An 18,844-nucleotide genomic window follows, 5' to 3' on the forward strand; every position below is an offset into this window, starting at 1 on the left:
TAATATATGACAGGAGACTCCTCGACGCTTCAATGTGATAGCTCTGAGGTGTCTACTTTTCCGACTTTATATTTTAAGAGAAAAAGGGACGGCCGTTTATCCATACTAACATAGTCCCCATTTGCCTAGCTCATGATAATTTGATGTATCGAGTGATCGTTATCATCTCGCAGTTTTCATAGCAAATTATGGTTGTCAAAAACATACACACGTAATTTTAATAACATATATTATACACATTTATCCAAATTAAGCACGCTTTAATCTGTCATTAAAATGCAAACTGGATATTATAATAAATTAATATTGTGATAGTAAATAGTAATAGTAAATATTCTTTATTGTGCACCATACATTTAAAAATAGACAGGAAATGAAAAAACACGTAAAAGTTAGGTAACAACAGGCGGTCTTATCGCTAAGAAGCGATCTCTTCCAGACAACCTTTGGGTAGCAGGAAACTATGAACTTACAACATTGAACGGGTACTGCCGATATACATATAATTCAACAAAAAGAAGACGCAAACAATATAATACATACCTACATACTAATAAAATAAATACATATATACATACATACATTATATATTATTATTATTGTGATATTACGTTCACTTTATTAAGATTCCAATTATCAAATAGCAAGTAAATAACTACGAAACGTCAATATGAAGAGCTATGGTCGATTAGGATGCGCTTCAGATGTAACTTTTACCTTTAGTTGTATTGCATGTCATTGTCATGTCATACGATGTAGGTGAACCTACAATTTTTTTATATAGGTCGAAGGTTTATAAATGTGAAGTGAAGAATTACGTGCTGTAGTAAATATTTTATATTGAAAAGTTGTATTGATTTTTCTGCCAAACATATGCTTTACTATGAAAACTTTGCACGTTAACGATCACTAATAACAAAGAGAATTGATTGTAATAGAGAACTAAAGTCTAAGAAAAAAACGTGCCCCTACGTTTGACTTTTTCGATTTTTGACTATTGTAAAAATTAGGAGCTAAAACAGATTTCATACACATTTTTAAATGCACCTAACTCTACTAATAATTAAAATATGAAAAAATTTAACGTAGGGGCTGTGGTTGATATACAACTAATTGTGTCATGATCATGAGTGTTAGCCTTAGCGTAAAAACGTGAACAATAATTTACCTACTAAAATAATTGAAATATACGAGTATCATTACAGAACTTATAGAGCTTGTCAGAAATGCACTAGTTCATAATAACGACTTTACTTGACCCGCACTACCATTTACGATTGTTTTTAGTGCATATCAATTCTATGTGGGATTCATTGTTCCTTTGTAAAAATAATGGGTTCTGTAGAAATGCAGTCTTAGTGCATTATGCAGTTTCTTGTACGTATAAATGCTAATTCAAGCATGTGCTTTGCATTGCAAACATTTACACAATAATTTGAATAAAAACTTGTCTCCCACTAGGAAACATCAAGCAAGTGTAACGTAGTATGTAGCAACTGACCATTTATAGAGCTTATCACTTTGCAATAAGGGATAAAGCTGTCTATTTTATTAATTATCAGGTGTATTCTGACTTTAAGAACAGGTTAAGAATTAGATCCAAATCTAATCCAGATCTAATTTTGAACCTATTATTCAAATCAGAATACGACTGAGAGAATAGTAGCAATTTAAATACACGCAATAAAAATAAATCATCATCAATTATAAAGTACAATTGCCAATATTAATTCAATAAAATAACATAATTACTAGGAGATGTATAATATCGGTATGTACTATAATTACTTAAATTTCATTTCTTGATCTTCTCCAATCGTTTACTTAAGTACCTTCGAAGGGGCTCTATCGTATCTGAAATAAATTCACCTTAGCAGCGAAAGTTGATTGACCGTCAAAATTATTAGGTAAGTGAAATCTAATCCGATTCGAAAAAGACGTGAGTTTGATACGGGCCAAAAGTGAAAATTACCTTTAATTTGTGCTCAAGACACCTTTTTTCACAGTCTTTATGTCGTTGACACAAGGTATAATTTTAAATGATCTCATATCCTAATCACTACATATGTTTCTAGGCGCTAATATGAAACAAACTTTACCCCATTGCTAATCTAGCACTCACCTTACGCGGTTGCGTTAAACCTGTATGATCTCCTATTACGTTTTTTGCTATTAGATCTCGAGTTGTCACTTAAGGTGACGTCGTTCGGACGTCTTTGTTAGTACAGCAGTCAAATAATTTAATTTCAGTACCATTTCGTACCTAGTCACAGTGACAATCAGTATAAGTTGTTAAGGACCTCATACTATTGTTACAGTGATAAGGTATGAAATGTAAATTCCTTGACCGTAGATTAGATAATACAACAAAATATTGGAGGTGTTGATTGAATCATATACCGCTTGGTGCGGAAGGAAGATGCATATTCTGACGAACTCGTTAACACCTATGTAACGACTAAAAGTGCTAACACGCAATTCCTGACTATTCAATGTTTACGACCGCAAATGTTAAGCGCTACCAAAGATTAATTGATTGAGTAAGATGCGTAAATCTAAGACAATTTTGTACTTCCACTTTGACACGTAAACGAAATTGCGCTAAACAGCTGCATACATTTTGCGGTGACTCTGATTGTCAAAAGTTGACGTTTGACAATTCAGTGACCGCAATACATGTGGCGCAGAACAGCGCCATCTGTTTTGGATGTCAAACTAAGGGGCACGTTTTTCATAGACTTTACCTCTCTATTACAATCAATTCTCTTTGGCGCTATCTTAGAAACCAAGGAAGCGTAGGGATGGACAGAATAACGTCAGAGACAAAAACCTCATTGCAGGCTAGCATGCACCGGGCCCAAGTTAGAGCGGCTTGGAGAGCACTAGTGAAGAGTGTCCACAGTCGTCACGTCCCTCAGCCATGAGGATACGACAAGGAAGGGTCTCTCTTCTTGTGTTAAAAAAATTTGAAGACGGCATCAAAATAGATTTTTTTACGTAGACCGGGCAATAAAATGTGCAAAAACTTATGCAAACATTTTGATTTATCGAACAGGTAAGGCACACACACTATAGAACTGTGTACCTATAGGTAACCTGCTCAAGTGCGCCTAATTTATGCATACCTACTTAAATAATCGGCTAGTAGTTTGTAGTGGTCTATTAAAATTTATTTCAGGTTTAAAGGGTCATACTCATTGACATATATCTAAGGACGGGCCTTACGGGCAATAACAATGGGGACTGCATGATTGGCTCGAATTAGTGTGCGTGACACCACTGAACTAGCACCATTCTTAGTGCCCATAAGGCCCGTCCTTAATAGATATATGTCAATGGTCCTACTGCAATTAAGTGCACGTCTCTCCAGTAGACATTTCCAAAGTTAAGGATAATAAAGCCTGATAATCAGATTGAATCCTTAAAGGAGTAAGCACTTCTTTTTCTGTCTGCCTTCTTTCTTCTCACAAAATCTGTAAAATTTTCTCCACCGGAACAAAAACTTTCGTTTAGAGGAGTGGACCTTTTTATCTGTGTATAATCCAGAAACTGACTAACTGTGCATAAAACTAGCATTAAAATATGAAAAAGCTATCTCAAACAGTTGGGACAAACAACACCTAAGTCCCCTTATTTAGGTACGACATTAGAAATGCGAGAATCCTAGAACGGCCTTCGAGCACCATATAAGCAGCCGATCACGATTTTAGAAGTTCAAACCAATTTATATAACTGCTTCTATCGCTTTTATGACACCCGAATACGTCTTATTTGATTATATGCCTACGCAATGACGATCATAATATATTATTATCGAATTATTGTAGTTCTAGTGGGTTGAAAATGTATTGATTTTTGCTTTTCACTGGAAGTGTTTCTCAAACTTCGATGAAGTTATTTTAGGGGCCGTAGGCACAATGGCAAAAACGGAAACCTTATAGTTCCGTTATGTCCGTCTGTCCTTCACAGATTTACGAACAAATTACCTACTCTCCTTAGGTATATTCATACAATTTTGAAGAAAGGTGTCTATTGTGGGCAGCGGCTGACTATAGTTAAGTAGAGACTTAACTACTTATAGTCAAATTGATGAGAAAAGGTTTTTTTTGTTTTATTCCTTAAAAGATCTTGCGGATCATGTAGGACTGTAGATATCATATGTGGCTCTACATTCTCAAAATTTATGCTTTTCTACTAAACATTGTCATCGTATATAGTTTATGTTAAGTAATCTGGAATCAGACATATTTTCTGAGAATGGCCGAACAGGGCATCTACTTTTTGATTTTAAAGTGCATGATATCACTCATCAATCATCATTTTGATAGCAACACAAAAAAACATTAAGGACCTGTTGAATTCAATAAGTATTAGAAACGAAGTGAATGATAATAAAAACCCTTACTTTATTGCAAGGACCGCAAGCAATAAGCATCCTCTCGTTAATCCAATTTGTCACTTAAACTATTAAGCGCACTTGGAACTGTTTAATACTGTACAATTTCACTGTTATCACAATCCCATAAGGTGCCAAATCCAATGTCACTTTATTCACCAATCTCACTCAATCGCAGAAATAAAAACAAAAACATACAATTCCAAAATCAAATCCGTTTAAATTTAGAACGCATCACAGATAATCGCACGCAATTTTCTTTTGTTTTTCGCGCGATTCACCCAAATTCAATTTATTGCATGAATAAATTCTAATAAAGGTGTTATTACACGTGCGCTGCTCGCCGCGATGCCGCGCTCACTAGTAAACAGTATGAAAGTGTGGGCGCCGGCCTTCTTCTCACTCAGGGTTATGGAGTACACAGATAATGCTCAATTTGTTCTAAGTATATTGTTATCGTTAGAATAGTGTTATGTATCACTTTAGGAGTTTGTAAAGACTAACATTTGCAATAATGAAGCTCGTAAAGTAAGTTGCTTAATAATCTTGCTTATGAGTCACAAGGATTCCTAACTATATGAGTCGTAACATATTAGTAAGATGGTGGTTAACACATAACATGTATACCTACAGTATGAATAGGTAACCAATTAACTCATTCAGTCACTAACATATTATTACGTGGGTATTAATTTATTTTAGCGAGAATCGGGATCGCTAAAATGAAAATGCGATTTAGATTACATCAATTTCTGTCCTAAGATTTAAGTACTACTGGATAAATAAAAAGGTAAACTGTGTTAAACAAAAAAAAACGTTCAGTCAAGAGCACGATTAGTAATCGTGAAAGCCTCTAGGTCACTTCCTGAAGTTTCATGTCATGCATTTCTAACATCAAGATTGAGTGACTCAGTTTCCTATTTCGTTATTTTTCATTAAATATAGTTATACCCACTTAAATATCGCAACAGTGTACCTATACTATTAGGAACCTTTCTTCAAGAATTGTGTTTGATTATTCCACGGGTAGGTATGGTATTTATTTAGTACTTTTAGTACAGTCGTATCGCAGCACATTTTCTTATAAATCCTATGAGACCATATAATTTTTGACAACAATGTCCAGCCTATCAATGTAATTTAATTCCGGCAACCTTAACTCGCAGCTGGGCGCCCAGCAGCTGGTAGCCCAGCCGCGCGCACCTTCGCATGCTCTTTCCCCGCATGTCTCTAACCTAACGTCACCTTGCGTGCGCTGCGCGCTTGTCTAACCTAACTTAACCCATTATCTAACCTAACCTCACCTTGTCCGGCAACGCGTCCAGCTCCAGCAACCTAAACTCCATCAGCTCCAACTGGTCGCGCGCGTCCCGAAGTTGCTCGCCCAGCCGCGCGCACTCTCGCGCAGCAGATGCCGCGCGCTCCTGCGCCGCGCGACATTGCCCACATGACTGTTGACAACGAAAACCAAGTTAAGTACTAATTTTATTGTCTGTGTTAATCAAACAAAAATTATCCAACTAATATTTCCTACGAATATTACAAATCCGAAAGTAACTTCTCTTCACGCTCAAACCGCTGAATCTATTTGTATGAAATTGGGTATGGAGATAATTTGAGGCCCGAGGAAGGGCAAAATATAGTTTTTTTTTTTATATTACGCCGGTCATACGGCAAACAAGCATACGGCCCGCCTGATGGTAAGTAGTCTCCGTAGCCTATGGACGCCTGCAAGTACAGAGGAGTAACATGTGCGAGTATCTATTATCATCATCAATCATCCCACGCAGAAGAAGTCGCAGGTAGAAGCTAGTCAGAAATATTATTAGAGCATTATTCAACTGATGGCTATGTCAGAAAAAGTAAAATGAATGAAAATAAAAAATATCTTTATTATCTATTTACAAACATATAGTAAGCATTTGCTGGGGCCTCTCTTTAGGCTTACAAAGCCTGTGTTGAGACGTCCCACTCTTCCACAACCGTAATTACTTGTAGTTACATTATATTACAAAATTACAGTTTTTTTTTTAGGTATTTATATATATTATAAGTAACTTGTAAACAAACTGAATTAAATGTCTTAAACGAAAGAAACAGTGCCTAAGGCTGGAATCGAACCAGCATCCTATGCAATCGAGGCAGATGCCTAAATCGCTCGGGCACCCGGGCCACAGCGGTAAGGGTCGAATATTTAACGTTTGTTGTTAATTTGTAGCTCAAAATTCTTGTGATATTGTAGTTCTAGTCAGGTTGAACTACATTGGCAAGAGATTTTGTAGATGTATTAAGAGTAACAAGAGATTTCAGACCATTAATATTTGATCAGAAAAGAAATTGGCGTCAATCTGCAATTTAATCACCAATTTTAGATTTATTGATATTTGAGCGCTCTAAATTAAAATATATACAAACACGAATGCTAGCGTCAAAAATTGGTATTCTTGTTTCGTAAAATCGGTCAAAATCGGCGGTCAAATCGGCGACCCAAATTGACGTTTGCGTCCGAAACCACCTGATTTTATCAGACAATTTAATCAGATTGGCAAAAAATTGTCCCCGTCTGGACTAGCCTTTATTCAACAGACGAATATAGACCAAAACGTAACTTGTGGATCGTGTTTTTTCTAAAAATGTAGTAGTTAGCCAGAACTACATTATCAGGCCTATTATTATTATCAAGGCCTTCTGTAATGGAAACCAGCAATTGTGAAACTTCTAAGGCACATTGTCTACAATCGGTTATAGTCGGATGTAATAGTGGGAATTATTCCATTTCCTACTGAATGCATTAACCAAGACTTTCCGTAGAAGAATTTCCGTAGAAGAAATAGTTTACATTGATATTTACAGACTATTCGGTAACACGCAAATGAAGTTAGACTATAGTCCGTTTTTTTTGCATTAGAAAGAAGGTAAGAGATTTTTATATGTCGTTTTATTGAAACCTTCTTCTGTTTCCTCGCGTTGTCCCGGCATTTTTGCCACGGCTCATGGAAGCCTGGTGTCCGCTTGACATCTAATCTAATTGACGTAGGCACGAGTTTTTACAAAACACTTGACAGTATTTGCTCTTAAAAACTATCCCACAACCAATGCAGTTTTGTGGTACACTTTACAGAAAAACTATCGCACTATTAGTTTCGGGCTTTAACATAGTAATTCAAATTCATGTCAAGATGTGTGATCTATAATTTTATAAACATTAAAAAAGGTACAGAAATAAGCTTTAACGGAGAATAACTTAAGTTACTACAGAAAGTTTCGATAGGTACGTTTGCATACTAAACACAAGTTGGAGATTGTATTAACTTAGTAAGAAACGTGTGGGGATAGACACGCGGGACGCCGCCGGCTTAAGCGGCCCTATTTAATTTAGCCCAAGACCGGGACACGTGACAAAAACTAAAAGAGTCCCAGACCCAGGAGGGAATCCTAACATGAAATACATACGTACTTAAGATTTGCTTATAATATGTTAATGCATTGTTCGTGGTACTGGATAATAAAGAAATCCATATCGGATTCCTTTGACTGTGCATATCTGCAGATTCTCATAATTACGGCAAGCATCTCATCAATAGCATCATTTCACGTGCTTGCACTCGAGATGGCATTACAATAGATGACGCAAGCGCCAATACTCTACGAGCAAACGTGCAAGAGATGACCTAACGCGACACGCGAAAATAGTTTTTGCACCTTCGAGATAAAGCCTTTCGCTTTGTTAACAAGATCAGCTGACATTTATGAGACTCAAGGCCGGACGGATTCCTGAGATCCATGTCACTCGATTTTTATGTCAACACCGACATTTCAAGAGGATTGGCATTATGGGAATGTTGTAAACAAAGTTTGGAATGTCAACAATATTTTGTTTACTATTGTAATTGACACCGGGATATGCACATATTTTAGAAAATATACGGTATATATGTACTAACTATTGATATAAAGAGCGCTGGTAGCTTAGGGGTAAAAGCATGTGACTTTCCCGGAGATTGTGGGTTCAAACACCGGCTCATACATTCCTCATACCAATGAAAGTTTCGGAACTTATGTACGATATAATCATTTGATACTTACCAGTTACTTCTCGATGAGGGTTAACATTGTGAGGAAAGCAGACTAATACCAATAAAGCCTAGTTTACCCTCTCGATTGTAAGATAAGATGGCAAGTCTTTTGTAAAAAAGGAATACTAGGCAACGCCAATTCTTGGCCACATCTACGCAAATTAGTTGCCAAACGGAACTCAGATTCCCTTGAGCAGTGGCAAAAAGCCGGGATAATTCGAGTAAAATGATGATGTATTGTATTGACAATAAAAGCTTATGAAAATGCACACTTTCATTATGTGGCCTTTGTTGCTAAATTATGCCTCCATTTAGACTGACTTTGGTGCAAAATTAATATGCCTCAATTTTGTAGTAAGAAACCCTGCGGGTTTTATTTGTCACTTCCTCCCTTGTGGCGCACTTCATTAGTTGGACTGTCAGTCTAGACCTAGTATATTGGCAAAGCTATAAAAATAATCGGAGCCTTTATTGCTAAAACACGATGAGAAAGCGAGATAGATGAACTTCACTGATAAACCTGCCCTATTGTCTGCCAATCTTTTTATCTAATACAAACACTATACTTCTGATTAGATAAGCAATCTGTATAATCAAAAACGTTATCAGTAACGTCAGTTAGTCGGTACCAATTACATACAGCACATATTGCTAGGATTTGTAGATTTTCTTAGGTACAGTCAGCTAATATAAGAGCGTGCTGTAAGGTCAATGTGGGGAAGACCGGCATATAATAATTTTGGTTGGGACGACCGTCATATTAAATAAATATTATAGGATTTTTTTTTACACAGATCGACTTAGCCCCACAGTAAGCAAAAAAGCTTGTGTTGTGAGAACTAGACGACGATATATATAATATATAATTATATATAAATACATATACATCGAAAACACCCATAACTCAGGAACAAATATTTGTGATGAACACACAGATAAATGCCCTTGCCAGGATCCGAACCCGGGACCTCCTGCTTCGTAGGCAGAGTCACTACCGACTAGGCTAGGAGGCCGTTAAAAGTGCCGAAGGCAGTCATAGGGCAAGAACTTCCGTATTTGTATACGTACTTTGCTCACACAGTCAGAAAGGAAGAGCTTCGCTCCTTCTGCTCCACCGACCTTCTGTAAGTGGAGTATGTATACAAAAACGCAAGAGTGGAAGTGACGAAAGAGCTTGTAAACGATCTTATCTGATAGACGGGCTTCTCCACATTACCATTGACCTTACCTATATATATTTTGCGGGTTTCGATGTGAATTATGTTGTACTTAATGATCAAAATATTTTAAATCATCGTTTATATCTGGTGGAGAGAGAAGGTCTTTACAGTTTGTTAAGAGTCTTTACAGTCACAGCTCGTCATCATGTATGTGAAGTGAAGGCAAAATAACGTAGCAAAATTTAAATCAAATGTAACATAAAAATAAATTCCTTGTATTCGTGGTATAGGCACAGTAGAAATTTCAAAGGAGGTTATAATGCAGCCTATACACACTACGGTATATATGCCTACGCAGTTTTATCAACTGTACAGGTAAAACGGAGCGTGTGTGGCGTTCGCCTGTGCAGTTTCCTATACAGCTTTACCTGTGCAGTTGAACTGTACAGGAAAAACTGCGCAGGCATACCCTATTAGTGTGTATGGCCAGCTTTAAATATTTCCTGGACATTTTCCTGACATCGAATGATTAAATGTTTTGTAGTGTACATTAATCGACAAATTACTATGCTTTAAAGGCAATTTAAAAGAAACTCGCATGTTTACCAAAAACAAAAGAATCCAAGCGAAGACAAATGAAAGCCACTGAAGTACACAATTAAAGCTAATAAATACGTTTGCCTAATATCCTTCAGTAAAGACTGTGCGTAAAATCTTATTTACATAAATATAAGGATATCAGAAAACCGTAAGTGATGTAATATTACTGTTCTAAAATAAACTTTACATCTTATCACTTAAGATCCAATTTTCGGGAAAGAAGTAAGTTTCATAGTAGTTTCGGTAACGGTAGTCCTTGATATGCGGATTTTACGCACGTGTTATTCTAAACCCGGCTTAGTGGAGGTGTTAAAGCACTAGCTATTGATTTATTAGACACCATTTTTGGACTGGTAAGAAAAATGGTATGTAAATAAATTTCCTGCAAAAAATAATTATAAAGCCACAGACTGATCTCCAATGGTAGCTCAATATCCGGATCCCAGTTTTATGTAATGTAAAAGTTTATTGCAGACTCTTCATAATATACACAGCACACTACAAATAAAATTTAAGAATAAAGAATTATAAAGTAACACACACCAAGTCAAATAACTTAAATGAGGCTGCTAGAAATTTAGTCAATAGCTCAAAATTTTTGACTGCAGTTAAACAATTTCTTATAGCCCCTATAGCTTAAATTAATATTATTATAATATACGCTACTAGTTAATAAGGTTAGTTATAAGTAGGCATGTAAATGTCTACACCCTCTGGGTAAAATTGTATGGAATTCTCTACATTGCATAACATCAACATGTCCATACGATTTATAGCTTATGAAGAAGTGAAAATGAATAAAATGAAATTTCAAAGGGTCAACAGCCTGGCTATTGTTTTCGGTCAGCATCCATAGTAACAAATAAGACAATATGCTAAAAGTATCGACTACCTTCTATTATGTTTACAAATACACATACCTATATTTCTACAAATCATGAAGGTATAAAAGAATTTGATGATGCTGACTGTATCTATTTACAGAGTTATCTAAAAAATATATATAAGTCATGGAATTTGCTCAGGTATTGAGTTACATACTCGTATTATAGCTTGTATGTACATACTCGTATTGTTGGTGGGGGGTGCGGGGTCGGGGCAAGAAAATGAAAGACGTGCGTCTCGCGTAGTTGTATCTATTCGACTAACTTGCATGCGGTCGTAGCCGCACTATTAATACTAACAGAATATGTATATCGATTTTTTATTTCTTTCTGTGTTCAACTGTTAATTTTAAAAAAGTTACCCAACCCCACGACCCCTAGCCTGGTGATACCGTTTGAGCGGGGCCAGGTTTCTCCCACTGTTGGGCAGGTGCCCCCTCTTCTTATAGGTACTGTAAGCTATGTCAGCCCATGTAGCCAATATGCAAAGCCAACCCAAGCTAGCCAAAATACCTTCTATTGTTCTCGATATTATATTTCTTCTATCTTGATATAGCTTGTTTATTATTTTGGTGCCTAGGTGGTGCAATAGCCTACACACTTGTCTATTAAATAACATGCACACTATTACACATATATAGTATAGTGGTTTTAAATGGCATTCTAACAAGAAAAGACTCGTGACCTGTCATATAACACATGAAGGTCTTCCAGTTTCGGTATACAATACTAAGGTATATGAACTGCTTCGTGTTGTATACCAGTCATTCGTATAAGGATAATAATAACTTTAATAACGGTTTAACCTCTCACATTTAAAGTTACACGGGCTTTACATTACAAAGACTAGAAGGTAAGGGAAAGTATTATTAAATTAGTCATATTATCGTGGCAAGTAGTGTTTAATATGAATTATTTAGGTTATTACATCGTATATTATTAATTCACGGGAGTACTATTAAAGAGCCCACTGATTACCAGTTCGCCGGACGACATCGGCCAGTTATATGCACAACCTGACAATTGCGAATAACTGACAGGCCGATATCGTCCGGAGAACTGGTAATCAGTGGACCCCTTTACAGAGTACAATACAATACACGCAGGTAGAGTCAGCAAAGTCATTTCAGCTGGCTGTGTGCTAAGTTTATTGTACATGTTGCTGTTGAATCAAAAACGTCCATTACTGGACAGACGCCTACAAGGATCTCTACAAACTGATACTTCATCTACTTTTTTATTTCACCGTGCATGATATCACATACCAATCACCATTTTAATCGAAAAACATTAAGGACCTGTTGAATTAAATAAATAATAGAAACTAGTTGAATGACCATAAAAATCTTACTTTATCGCAAGGTCCGCAAGCCGCAAGCAATAAGCATCCTCTCGATTACTTAATCCAATTTGTCACTTAAATTATTAAGCGCATTGCGCAATGTCACTTTATTCACCAATCTTACTGAAATAAAAACAAAACACAATTCCAAAATCAAATCCGTTTAAATTTAGAACGCGTCACATATAAACGCACGCGATTTTCTTTTTTTTTCAATTCATGTTTTTATTGAGTTAGGGCACATCGTCAGCTAAAAAACGTCTCGTACTGGACAGACGCCTACAAGGATCTCTACAACTACTGATAGTGCGTTGCCGTCATTAAACGTTCCCGAGATCTGGACCAGTTCGTCGGTCTTCCTAATGTATTCGGTCTGAGATCCTAATAATCTTAGTATTCTTATTAATGAATTATATTCATTAGTATTATATATGGAATAATATTTACAACATCAATAAATTGCTCCGATAATTAGCTTAAGATAATTATATGTAATACTGTCTTACTATTCATAAGTGCTTGTTGCTAGGCCTACATGAATAAAGTATATTTGAATAGAATATTTACAAATAGGTATTGCACTTTAGACTGAATAGCAGGCTTATTTGGGTTTTTTAGTAATTGGATCAGGTCAGAACCATAACTGATCCAGATCTAATAATTAAAATCTGAATACACCTATAGGACTGGATAATGTTACTGTGATAATGTATAGGAGAAAAATTGAGGATATTAGGCACACGATGATATTAAAAACCCACAAATTAACTATAGGTAGATACCCAATTGGTTCCAACTGTTAGGAACTCAAAAAAGCATATACCTTATATTTCTTTGTATATCATTACATACATTATTTCAGTGCCATCTACGTTAAGCTTTGTGCGTTTATCCTGATCAGAAAAATACGGTATCCAGCAAATAGGGGTTTCCGTCAAGTAATTCGAATGTTAATCTTGTCTGACAGCCATACTGATTGTAATGAGTTACCTAGAAAGCAAAATCACACATTTCTACCGGACACACTACCGCCGCATTTCTACATAACTAATAAGTAGCAATTTCCTTCGATTAACTATAAAAATCCGTTAGAAAAGGTATATATGTTCGCAATTTTCTACGTCGTGTCGTTAGAATAAGGTAAAAATTTGTTTACATGTTTATGATCGCATCTGTCTAAAAATCGTAGATTACCTCCTACAGACTGCGCGTAACAAATAACTCGTAACAACAATCAGTTGCACCTGTCCAGTAGCGTCATTTTACTACAACCTAGAAAAACCTAGTTTATTGAATAATTATTTTGATTTGTATTCATGTAAAGTATAAACACTACTAGGCATGTACATGTATAAGTAGTAATTGCTCAATGTTTGGCATGTTTATCCTTGTACTCGTATTGTAACTCAATTGCCAAACGCGACTGAAACGTGGTCCCGCTCTCATCCCAATAAGTACTTAGTGGACTTAATGATATTATATAACTGTAGATAAGTTATACTCATACTCATACACAAGGAGCACAAAAAATACTTCCATATTTATTGTTAAGAAATCTGTTATTTTTACCCGACTGTCAAAGGGAGGAGGGTAATGTTTTTCGAGTGTACGTATGTATGTATGTCTGTTTCTTTGTGGCCTCCTGTAGCCTAAACGGCTTGATGGATTTTGATGTATGAGGTATCGTTAGATTCGTCTTGATCACGTCTAGTGATGACTAGTAAGTAATCTGCAATGGAAACATCAACAACTACCCGTATTATCATTGGTAATATTTACTTTCGTTGTCATCACGCAATTATGAAGTTGGTTCTCATGACACGTACATTATGTTAAGTGTGCATGCATATTAATAAGTGTAATCGAGGCTTTACACTTTGCTATAATTATTTCTTATGGTAATGTGTTGCGATCTATTTATTGAACGGTGTAGCGGAGAGGATGATTTGAACATTTTGAACTACTTAAGATCAGAATGTGGTTAAAAACAGAATAATTATTTATTAAGACACATACACAAACAAGGCACATTTATAAGATCTTCTTAGGGGAAACACAAGCGAATCCAACGCACATCGTGGTGATAATATGAACTTTCGTGGGACGACGGACGACATCTTCACCTACTATTAGGCAGCTGCCAACTGTGAAATGAGCAATACGACCCACACCCACTAGGGCGGCGCCATCGCCATAGTCATGTATCGATTGAATATGCAATAATATGCATTACCTACTAACATGTTATTATTTGGGAGTTTTCAGAAAATAATGAGTAGTTAAGAAAAGTTAATCGCTGTCAGTTTTGTGACCACAATTAAGCATGAAATCTTTATGGGAATCAATTTTTTGCCTTATATGTACAATGTAAAATCACTTATAGTTTATGTAATGAGCACCAAAACCAAGTCTTTATCGAAATTTAATTCTTAATTATCATCACAAAACTAACAGTGATTAACTTTTCGTAACAACTAACGCTTAGCTTATTAGGTACACTATTTTCTAAAACCTCCCATTTACATCAACATCATCATACATATTTTTATTAGTTATATAGATCGTATAAAATATTGCCAAAATAGCCACATGTCATTTCTTGAGAAACAATACCCGTGACCAACGCGACTCCATCCTTGAGGATATAATACAAAGTAGAGTGACCACAACTATTATTGTATTCTATTCTGTGCTCACGGTGACCACCTACCGTACTTACAAAGACACGTCTAATGCGTATATGTATAGACAATTACGTCATTTACATCATAATCTGACACCCACATTATGATATAAAAGGACTCATGACACAATCGGAGTGGCCGAGTGAACAGACATAGCTCTATAAAATAGTCAAGTTAGGCTAGATTCACTCGGTGTTAATTTTTTCCCGTATACCGTATACGGGATTTTATCGAATACCGTGTGACAGCAAAATGTTATGCGGCGTCTATGCGGGAAAGCCGTCTAGCCGTGTAAACCTAGCCTCACTCAAGCACAAACATCAATCATCAATACAAATTTACCTACTGGTCACAAAAATCTATAAATATAGGATTCATAAATCTATAAATATGTCATTCATAAAAATCTATAAATAATACATGTTGTAAACACACCGATACAAAACTACACTTACTACACACAACTTCAACAAAAGTAACCAAAACTACTATTGTAAGTTACTAATATTTTTTTCCTAAGACCCGTGGTTACTTTTTAAATAAATCAAATGCCGCTATCACACAATACATAGAGCATAAAATAGTTATTTACAATACAAGTGCCAAAAAAAGAAAATAAGCATCGTATAAGAGTGACGATAAATTAAAACACGACCGAAGGGAGTGTTTTAAATTGACTCGAGTTGCAAATTACCTATTTGCACATGCATCGACCCTTTTGACCCTTTAAATTTTCGACATAGTTACATAATGTGCTAATATACGCACTAGTGCGGAAAAGTAGCACCATATGTACTGTAAAAATAATAACGCCTAAATAAAATCGAATAGCAACAGATACTCACCCACATATCGGTGAGCGGTTGTGGCGAGAGGGAGGCAGGCGCGGACGAAACCGCCGAGTCTGCCGGGGGAGCCTCCTAGAAACATAAAAATTTACGTAATTAACTAACTGATAAAGCTAATTAATATTGTTGCATAGAAAGTAGTAGTTTAGTTATTCCACATATAAAAGCTTTTTTCCCTATTACATATTTATAATGATAAACCGAAATGAATCTAAAGTTTTTCGTTAGACGCTCGGAAATTTAGATCACTGAAGTGGGAATTTCAAAAAATCTCTACAGTTCAGCGGCGGTATCATGGTTCCACTTTTATCACTTGTCACTATGCCCGTCACTTTCGCACTTACATACTTGTTAGAACGTGACAGGCATCGTGACAAATGATAAAGAGCCGACCATCTTAGCCCTACAGCCTTGGCGTCCTTCGCAAATCGTTTAAAAAATCAACACTATCTACTCACCCTATAAAATGTTTCTTTTCTGTGTTGTATGTCCGTTTTCAAATCTTCACGGTCACTGTTCTCTTTACTCTGTAACAATCCAAAAAAAAAATTAAGTAAAACATCGAAAAATAAAATACAAAAATAAAGGTCATCACATTTATCTTCAGGTTTTTAGACACTTTATAAAACATATCGGTAGTCCATCATGATACTGATGACATGTGACGTTTTCAGTTAATTATAAGTTCGTTAATTACAAATTTTGAGCTTTCTCACAGTCTTTTTTTGGCTAGGTACAAGAAGTCAAACAAGTAAAACGTGCGAATCATTATAAAAAAATCGTTAATTAAAAGCAAAAGTAAAACAAACTCAGAAGGTTATTCAAAAGCAAGTATTTCACTATAATTAGCAAACTAACGAAAGCAAAAACTAGAGCTGCCAGTATGAACATGAACTAGCGAAAGTCGATAGAAAGCTCGAGTTATCGACATATCGCAAACGGATCGATCGAGATGTACATCAAAGATGCATGCTGAATAAATTATTGTAAAAAATCGTGACTCTTGCTAAACTGTGATACTATTCATTTCATTCAGAGTTCGTTTTTAATACATATTACGATGGTAACGTACATACATGAATGTTATGCATACGTGAGCGAAAACTCGTTCAATCAAACGATCGATTTAGCTTCAGCCAAGTAATTTCATCATACATAGGTTATGTAGCTCATAATAATAGTTATCTTAGTCGTAACAAAATATGTAATAAAAGCACTTAGGTTTGAACCGCAGTGTTACTACACTTTACTATTTAATAACTATAATAGTAGAATTAGGCAATTGAAGTAGAGACGTAGTTCCTCAAGATGAAAATTATTGGAAGACAGATGGCAGTCGCTTTCGTCAAAACTAGTGATGATGATGATTACAAAGACATTAAAATAGTTCTTGCGAGTAAATAATTTCAGTTCGTATTTTGTACCCGCAGCTCGCATTTGTAGTAAATTTATGAACATAACTTATCAGAATCCCTATACATAATCAAGGTATATGAGGTGCTTAAAATAATCGATTCAATAAGTAAATAGTTGTACAAGCGTGTGCATAATATATTACACTATTGTTCTACAATTTATTGTTCTGAACTTTAAAGCCTAACCGGACTTATGGTTCAAACATTTAGCGACTAGTAATAAATTCTAACTTAGTTTGGAGTTAGAAACAACAGGAACTGAACACGGCCTGAACAATGCGGATACAGTCCTAAACACATTTCGTATCAAAAACCTGTAAATTACTCCTTTTTAGTTCACTAGTGTTGTGCCAGAGTCGATAAGCAATGTAAGGAAAGACCAGTTCAGCCCCTTCTCAGATTTGAGAATTTTAGGTAAATATTTCCGTCGCGCTGACGGGGGCGGTTCCTAAAATTAGTGCGATAAGGACAACTTAGGAGAACTGCGTAAAAATCTCAAAAATCGTTTCTTGACCAATCATATCGGAATTTTGAAATCTAAATGGTAATATAATTATCTGCGTCGAACTGTTTTGCTTTTTGAACTAAATCGTATCTGTTTTGAATACATAACATGCTTTTCTTTGCGGCCTAGTCAATTAGGACGTTTTTGCGATGTTTGTTTGCTCTAGAGCTTATAAAACAAAAATATCAAAAAAAGCATAACAGTCCGACGCAGATATTATTAATATTAATCTTTGTTGAAAAAATCATTGCTCTAGGGTCAAAAACTACGAAGGAACCAGTCGAGTACGTTTGTATGGAGAAATGAACTACCTGCCTATACATACATACAACGTTTTCATAGACTATATAAGTGTATAAAGAAGGTAGGTATCACTGAGTTTAACCATTAGGCATATTAATGTCCAGATTTTGCATGCAGATTATTTACAAACTAACTCTATCTAGTATGTTGCGTTGTCCATGTATTCTATTCTGTTTTTATTTTTTGAAATAACATGTCTCTTGAGACGTGATCAGGGCTAAACTATAGGTATACTATAATATTCCAAATACTTAGGCGAGCCGTATGCTTGTTTGCCACCTACGTACTATATAAAAAAAAAAAACTTTTTTTGTCGGAGTAATAGTACCTACTACTGATAAGCGTACTTATTTTTCGTTTTAGTGTAAAAATAAGAACCTATACTTATAAAATTTAAATAACATACTTACGTTTTAAATATTAAAATTTAATTAATATTTAGAAAATTGCTCCCAAAGTGTTTTCGATTGCATTACACTTTGGAATCTATTTTCTAAATATTAATTAAATTCAACCATGTTAGCATTAGAAAAGGTAAGCGAATTTGCCGTGTCTTTAAAAAAAAAACCTTTTAAAAATCAGTCCCGGCAAATATGGACAAATTTTAAATCACATACGATCTTTTACATTG

At 35.5% G+C, this 18,844-nt stretch overlaps 1 protein-coding gene across 2 annotated transcripts in view; it reads right to left on the reverse strand.

Moving 5' to 3' along the window:
* Positions 1–18,844, reverse strand: part of LOC133522694 (axoneme-associated protein mst101(2)-like) — a 255,262-nt gene that overhangs the window by 19,995 nt on the left and 216,423 nt on the right. For both annotated transcript variants that reach the window (XM_061858106.1, XM_061858107.1), the window contains 3 exons: positions 16,449–16,517; positions 15,988–16,062; positions 5,701–5,847 (listed from right to left, as the gene is read on the reverse strand). In XM_061858106.1, coding sequence (XP_061714090.1) covers positions 5,701–5,847; positions 15,988–16,062; positions 16,449–16,517 — 291 coding nt within the window. The remainder of the gene's footprint in view (positions 1–5,700; positions 5,848–15,987; positions 16,063–16,448; positions 16,518–18,844) is intronic.

This window comes from Cydia pomonella, chromosome 11 (genome assembly GCF_033807575.1).
Source record: "Cydia pomonella isolate Wapato2018A chromosome 11, ilCydPomo1, whole genome shotgun sequence".
Taxonomy (NCBI): Eukaryota; Metazoa; Arthropoda; class Insecta; order Lepidoptera; family Tortricidae; genus Cydia; species Cydia pomonella.